The sequence below is a fragment of the Eurypyga helias genome, unplaced genomic scaffold (genome assembly GCF_000690775.1).
Source record: "Eurypyga helias isolate BGI_N326 unplaced genomic scaffold, ASM69077v1 scaffold3152, whole genome shotgun sequence".
NCBI lineage: Eukaryota > Metazoa > Chordata > Aves > Eurypygiformes > Eurypygidae > Eurypyga > Eurypyga helias.
The window spans coordinates 42589-50664 of NW_010235108.1; the positions used below are offsets into that span (position 1 = coordinate 42589).

Consider the following 8076-nt stretch of genomic DNA (forward strand, 5'->3'; position numbering starts at 1 on the left):
AGGATGGCTGATGTGGTTTTGGAATGGAGGCTTTGCAGGCATCTGATTTCCAACTGTGTGTAAATCCATGTAATGAAAGTGGAGGATTGATATTTCACTGTGTGGTTTTCTTTTCTTCCTTTTTCCTGCAGTAATTACGTTGCAGCACCCATAAAAGAAAGATTCTTTTGTTTATTTTTCTTTTTTCCAAGCTGATATTTGAAGAATAAGTAGCATCACTTGCTTCTGCCAATAGATGTCAGTCTGTAACTTTAGTATTACGTTTTCTAAGCTTCATAACAAAAACAAGTGATCCAGTCCCCATCTCTTTTTTTTTTTTTAAGATTGCATTATTGATTATTTTATGACCCCTCCCCCTAGATGACCCCTTTGCTCTATTTCTCTTAAAGCCTCAGAGAACAGTGAAAGCCTTGTATGACTACAGAGCCAAAAGAAGTGATGAATTGAGCTTCTCTCGAGGAGCTTTAATTCATAATGTCACAAAGGAAACTGGAGGCTGGTAAGGACAAAGATTCCTCATAGGAGAACTTCTGGCAACTTACTACATAAAGGAAAAAAATTTAGCTTTGGGTAGTAGCTTTTGAAAAATTTGCCTCTTGTCTGCTGCTTGTCAACTATGGCCTTATAAATCTTAATGCCAGTGTACTTAAAAAAACCCAAGCCCTCTCATCCTCAAGTCTCCTTTTCTATCTTTTCCGTTTTTCCTGCAGCAGTAACTTCAGCCTGCAGAACCTCCATAGCCTACGTATCCAGTATTTTTCCTTTACTACATTCAACCTTCCCGAACACTTCTGTATTCTGGGAAGTCATGCCTCTATTACCACTGCCATCATTGCTCTGTTTCTTTCCTTGCTCTGCTAAGTCCTACTTGGGAACCAACCCACCTTTTTTAGGTGTCTGTAAGGTCTCCTTTTGTAAGAGGTTTTCTTAGCTGGCTTGTAAATTGTTTGAAAAGCTTGGGAATCTAATGTTTCCCTGTAGTTTCTGTGGGGTAATCAACCACATAATAGTATTTTTAGTACTGGAGAGGGAAAAAACCTCTCAAGTCATTAATTGCAGTTTACAGTAACTGTAATCCCTCTGAAATCATCTGTTGCTGCAGTTAATGATCACTTTGTTAGAGCTTTTAGCTACTTCATCACTTATATGTTGGTGACAGCCAGCTAGACAAGGTAGTATGGGGTATTAATGACCAATTTCTTGAGGATTATTGCTTCATTAATGGCCTATTGAAGCTCTTTAACTAGTTTTTTTTCTCTAAATATACTTTTAAAATTCAGGTGGAAGGGAGATTACGGAGAAAAAGTCCAGCACTATTTTCCATCTAATTATGTTGAAGACCTGTCATCAGATAACTCTGCTGAGCTTGAAAGCCAGGTGAGGCTTAAGGTTTGTCTGCTACACTTGCCTAGAAGATGCTGCCAACTGGAATTGTGGCTTACGGAATTAGAATTTCTCTGTAGAATAGAGAAATGAATGCTTTCTTCACTGTTCTCTGCTGCTGAATATTTTTGTCAGGACATCCCTCATAGAAAACTCCTTAAGGAGATAGCTGATTTGGTGGGGTTTTAGGATATTACAATGGTTTCCTGCTAATATACCAGTTGAGATTTTTCAGATAGTTTGGCTAAACAGGAATGTGACTGAAACGTTTAATTAGTTTGCCTGAATAATTACTGCTTTAATTTTTGCAAAGAAGAAAACCATGTGTCCAAGTGCATCTTACTGGCCATTTCACACTCAGTTAGTAAGCTTTTATGCATAACCCTATACTGCTTGTGAAAAGTGCCTAAAAATCTAGTCCAGAGTCTTGGACAAAGATCTCTTCAACAAAGAGTGGTGATTTACCCTAGGTGATACTGCTCTGGCAGGGGGTTTGGACTAGATGATCTCTAGAGGCCCCTTCCAACCCCTTCCACTCAGTGGTTCTGTGAAAAGAAGACAAAACTCCATAGTAAGCAGTTTTGACATTTTTGACTTTTAAAAATAAAACATTGAATTCTTTTGTTGTTCTGAAGCACTTCCAGTGTTTTTCCAGGAGTCCTTAAAGAAAACACATGTATTGGATTTCCCCCTTCCCAGGTCATTGCAGCCATAAGCAGACTTGTACGATGAGCAGTGGTGTCAGGACAGAAGCTGCACTCCTCATTTTGACTACTCTCACCATATTCTCATGTGTTTCTCAAAATGAGAAATTCTCGATACGGAAACAGGCTTTTAAACATTACAGTGGGGATGCTTTCAGTGCAACTGAGGTTAGATTTAATGGTGCATGTTTATGATTTGTTAATGCCCTGTGCATCTTCACCTAAGGAGATTTAGAATCAGATTTATCTCATTTTTTTCAGATTATCGAGGACAATCCATTAGGCTCTCTGTGTCGTGGCATACTGGTACTCAATACGTACAACGTCGGTAGGTATTTTCTGATGCTTACACATGGATTCCTGAGCTTTCTGTGTTGAATAGACTTTCATGTTTAGAAGGAAAGATTGAAAAAAACCCCAAACACCAAACCTAGTAAAACCCAAACACCTACTTTTATTAATGTAGCCAATAAAATTAATATGATGAAACTTCCTGATACTAACTGTTGCAAGCTGTCAACAATGACAGCTTAGAACTGTTGGATTTTAGTATCAATCTTTTGCTACTGTGTTGCCTAACAGTGAAAATGCCACAAGGGAAACACAGAAAGCCTTTTGTCTTCATTCTGGAACCTAAGAATTCAGAAGATCCATGTGTTGAGTTTGCAACTGATAAAGTAGAAGAACTCTTTGAATGGTACCAAAGTATCCGTGAAATCACTTGGAAAACTACGGAAGAGGTATTGATAAGAATCTGTCCATTGTTGGTTTTTATAATGTACTGCTATGAATTTACAACAGGACTTGTCTTCAGCTGCCGTACACTGTTAAACCTTGCTCACACATGGTCCTTGGCTCTCTTGCATACTGCTGTTTGTCTGTTCATTTTATTGAGGCTGTGGTTCTTGTTCCCTAAACTCCTTTGGGAATGGTATGTAGATTGGCAGTTTATGTAAATTTATGTTAAGAGTTTTGCAGCAGGGTACTGACTGTGTTGCACCATGCGCCTCAGTGGAATGTGTTTAGTAGTACAGAGTAGATACCATCACAGTTTTACATCTAGTTATGCTGGTTCAGTCCTAGTGTTAAGCAGGAGAAACTCAGATATCAGACTGTTCTGTTCAGGGTTGTGAATCCACTAGCAAATATATGTGAAATCTGAGCTGTCTTTGCCTAAACTCTTCTTCATCCTGTTTACTAACTCTTTTTTGCAGTGAATGCAGTGGCACTGATAGGGAATTGTTGGACACATACTTTATTTGCAACTAATAGGCACATTCAGGATTTACCAGAACTTCAATAGTATTTCCAAATCCTTGCCTAAAGATTGAAGGATTCTGCCTCAGTTTACTTTCTAAGTCCCTCTACTGCCACTTAAAGGCATTCTTCAGGACTTGCTTTTCCTGTTCTGATGTATTAATTTGACATGATGAAAAAGCCATTACAATGACTATGCTTAAGAATACTCTTCCCTTTGGTGCTTTTATTCACTTCTTGTTGTGAAGTGGGGTGATATGAGTGAGGGAAAATGTGTTTCAGTATCTTGTTGGCTCATGCTGTTTATCTGTCATCTGGAGTGGTAATGCTCTGAGGGTCATCATAATCCTATTTATAGCAGGCAAGTTGGTGTCTCAAGCAGAGGACTGCAAATTCAGCAAAGGAAGAAGCAACAGGAGCTGTTGACCTATTGCAGGGGGAGGAGAGAGAGAGTTCTTATGCCAGGCTTTCATCTAGAAATGAAAATGAGAAAGAGAAACATGACCTAGAAGAAGTGTCTCTAAATGGAATGTTTTTTGTGGTACATCAGTGGCTCTTCAGGAGCCTGGCAGCTTTTCTTGCTCGGTACAGTCAGAGAAGTATTAAACACACTGCATTCAAAGATGCTTTAAAACTCATTTCTGTCAGTCAGAAGGCTTTTCTCACAGTGTGGCCTCTACAAAGTTCACATGATAGACTTCTGCATGGGGAGGGGAAAAAGATGAGGAAAGGCCCTTTTTGCTAATACAGTTAACAGGCTGAATTTGAGGGAAGGAAAAAGCAGAGCGAGTCAACACCATGCCACAATACAATACTCTTTTTTGAGAATTCATTTTTGGGCTGTGTCCATTATACACGGAAAGTAAAACTAAGCTTCGTGTCTCTTGTCTTCTGTGTTTAATACTGACACTTGCCCTGCTCCTAGGAATGGTTGTTCATTGCCAGCTCTCCTGCTTGGTTATCACTAGGGGCTTCTGTCTAAAGGTGAGCTCATGGCAACCAGGAGTGGCCCTTTGCTATCTGGAGCTCTGATTGCTGTTGAGCAATGTCTGGGGAACTGCAGTGGATCCCTAATTACAGTGAGATTTGTACAGCTATTTCCCAAGGTTATTTCCAAGTCTAAATGCTGTATTCCTCAGTGCTTTTCTTAGACTTCACTGTGTAACCTCTGGTTCAGGGAAACCTGGAAATGCATGGCTCCCTAGCTCTGATCTTCATTCCTCTTTGTTTTGTCTTGTTGAGGGAATTCTTTTGGAAGACTTCCTAATTGCTGCTGCTTCATAAGCTCTTGTACCAGAGCTAATTGCTGTTCAGTATAACTCTTCTGACATGTTTTCTCCTGTAATTGCTTCTCATGTCTGAAAAGCCTCCAGCCTAAGTGTCTCCACTCCAGACAAGTCTTGCTGGTTTTAGTAGTTCCCAGTCTCTGGTTGCAGGGACCATTCATTGCTCAGTTTCCACAGAGCTGGTGCTTGCAAACATGGAAGTAGGTACAGGCTTTGTGGCACGCAGATACAAGACTACGGGAATGATGCTCATGGGGTTTGAATTTGGCTGTTTGGGAGTTACTAACAAGACTTAAGCCCTACTCAGGATTGTAAATAAACAGAGAGACATTTCACTATCCTCTGCATTTTTTTCTGTATACATTTGCACTTACATGAGGTATAAGTTGAGAATGTTGCTAAAAGCAAGTAGACATTAAAAGAAAAAAAAAAACCCAACATTGCCAGGAATCTGAGTGGAACTGATCAGGGAAGCACTGAAACACTTGCTTGAAAAAACAACCAACAACACAACTACTCCCCCCAAAATGCACCCACAACTAAAATCCAAACCCACTTGGTTAGCCTGTCTCGAACTGGATCTTAAAGCACATTACATCTGTGCAAGTGTCTAAAGAATCCGATAGGAATCTGGGCAACAAAGAATGCATCAACTTGTTGTTGCGTTAGAGTGTACTTGGAGTTATGCTACCATAATACTCAGTGTATCTGTCATCTAAAACTTTGTCACGTTTTACAGGAGAACAGGAGGAAATACTGGGAAAAGAATCAGTTGATTGCTATTGAATTATCTGACCTGGTGATCTACTGCAAGCCAACAAGCAAAACCAAGGACAATTTAGGTGGTCCTTTTAATATTACTATCTTTGCAGATGTTAGTTGAAATTTTACAACTGAAGATAAAATCTATCCTTTCTCTACCAGAAAACAGACTTCTGCCTCACCCATGCAGTTTTCAGTGGAACTTGGACACTGAACACTGGCCAACTTGATGCTATCCAACTGTCACAAACAAACTGACACACATTTCTAACTAGTTAACCAGAGACACCCTCTTGTAGGTGTCTCTCATGGGGAAGCTCACTAATTATGTGTCAACTGACTTTTTTTGAGATGGAAAAACTGACTGAACACTTGTGATTTGTTTGTATAAACCTTCACAGTGGATTTGCTGTGCTTTATGTAGTTCTACTGTAAGAACCTGTTTGCCGTTTATATAAGCTATTGGGATGGTATGTGGCTTCCTAATACAACTGAGAACTGGGGTCTGTGTAAGTGCGGGTGTGGAATCTGACACTGAAATATGTACTTCTTATTTCATTTTTTTGTCATTGCTGCTGGAGAAGCAGCAAATGTGCCCTTTTTCTTTAAGTTGCTTTGCAAACGTTTTTAATAAGCTGTCAGCATGGTTAAGACATTATAATTATAGTAATTGTTTGAGGCATTGGCTAGCCCTGGCTCACCCTTTCTTCTCCCCATTTAAACCCAGGAAAAGATGTCTCATTTAAATATGTGTTATCGTGATCAGAAGTGCGTTATTAGCAACGATGAGATGAGAAGATGACTACAGACTCCTATCTGCCCTGCTGCAAAGCGCGTGGCAGGCAGGCAATTTTAACTTTCAGACTTGATGCTCAACCAATTTGCCATGTCTGCCTGAAAACTGTGCCAATTGTTGCATTAAAGGACAAAGCAAAGTAAAACAGTGTTAGTAGAAATGTGGTATAAATGTCGACTTCTTTCTTCCTCTAGTAACCATTCTTTTTCCTCCCTGCCCTGTGCAGAAAATCCTGATTTCAAAGAAATCCGTTCTTTTGTGGAAACCAAGGCAGAGAGCGTTGTTAAACAAAAGCCAGTTGAGTTGTTGAAATACAACCTGAAGGGACTGACACGTGTCTATCCTAAAGGACAGAGGGTCGACTCATCCAACTACGACCCATTTCGCCTCTGGCTTTGTGGCTCCCAGATGGTGGCTCTTAACTTCCAAACTCCAGGTAATACTTGCTTTAAAATAGGATTTAAGCCACCCTTCACTTCACCATAAACAAGCCCCTGTCTGACCCCTCTGTCATTGCAGTCACTGTGGCTGTCCTATTTATTTGTGCTTCCCAGCAAGAAGGGATGTGCAAGAACTGAAGTTTGCTTTGCATGGGTGGATTGCCTGACAGAGCTGGTCCCCAAAAGTCAGTCTCCAAAAGCCCTGTCTCTAGGCCTAACTAGCCCCAAACTCTGCAAGGTTTGTTTCACCTTGATCTCCTTGTGATAAGCAGGCAGAAATATGTACAGTGAGGGTCAGTTGTTCAGCCACACCGAAGGCTGTACTTAACTTTCTGCTAGTGACACAGTGATAGGAAACTACCTGTGAATAGAGATGGGGTTATCGGGATTAAAATTGGTGAGAAATGGCCTGTCAGGTTCAGTTACTGGAGGAAACTTCTGACTTGCCTTTCCAGCTCTTTCCGATAAAGTGGTGACCAGAAGGAATTGCAGAGAGGAGCCATTAGTCTGGTACTTGTTTAGCTTTATTCAAATGGAGATCTTGTGTTATGACTGTTTAACTCTCTCCCTAGATAAATACATGCAATTGAACCATGCCTTGTTTTCGCTTAATGGACGCACTGGCTATGTTCTGCAGCCAGAAAGCATGCGAAACGAAGAATATGACCCAATGCCAAATGACTCAAAGAGGAAATTGCAGATGATTATGACAGTGAGGGTAAATCTCTTTTGTAAATTATGTTTTTTACCAGTCATAAATATCTATAAAACTAAAAATAAAGCTATTATGTTTCAAAGCAAGATCTGACAGATTGTCAAAATACTGTTTTTAAATGTCAGTGTGTTTGAGAATAAAACTAATTCCACTGGTTCCTGAAAAGAAATATATATCTTTATCATGCTAATGAAGCACATGCTATAGGACTGAAAACACAATCCTGAAAAGAAATATATATCTTTATCATGCTAATGAGGCACATGCTACGGGACTGAAAACACAATCCTGGATAATTTTATATAATTGCTAATAAAAATTCCAAATGAACCAACTTGCATTTGCAATCTGATGACTTCTCAGTAGAAGGGTCCTATTGGAGTTTGGTTATCAGCAGCCTACTAGTTAGAGATTTCCAGTGTGGAAGAAAGATATTTATAATGAAATTTAGAAACTAATCAGAAAAAAACAATAACCTGATTCCCCCTCCTCTTCATCATATTTAATACTCTGACAATCAGTCTGCTATTCTCATTTTGCATGGGGAGATGGGTTTAGCGTTTGAAAATTATGCAATGTTGTATGTCATGGGACAAGGAATTGAACTTGTTTCTGTTCTCAATTGCTCTACATGAAGAGATGTCTTTTAAAAGTATATTTTCTGAGAAGAGGGAAACGTACTAACTGCCTTTCACTACAGTTCAGGGTGGAGGGAAACAGGGGCTGTGGCTTT

The 8076-nt window shown here is 39.7% G+C and overlaps 1 protein-coding gene across 1 annotated transcript in view; it reads left to right on the forward strand.

Moving 5' to 3' along the window:
- PLCG2 (phospholipase C, gamma 2 (phosphatidylinositol-specific)) overlaps nt 1-8076 on the forward strand; it is a 53385-nt gene that overhangs the window by 38590 nt on the left and 6719 nt on the right. Inside the window, exons 21-27 of the mRNA XM_010146625.1 lie at nt 390-499; nt 1281-1377; nt 2349-2415; nt 2670-2827; nt 5370-5472; nt 6415-6624; nt 7201-7346. Of these exons, the coding sequence (XP_010144927.1) occupies nt 390-499; nt 1281-1377; nt 2349-2415; nt 2670-2827; nt 5370-5472; nt 6415-6624; nt 7201-7346 (891 nt within the window). The remainder of the gene's footprint in view (nt 1-389; nt 500-1280; nt 1378-2348; nt 2416-2669; nt 2828-5369; nt 5473-6414; nt 6625-7200; nt 7347-8076) is intronic.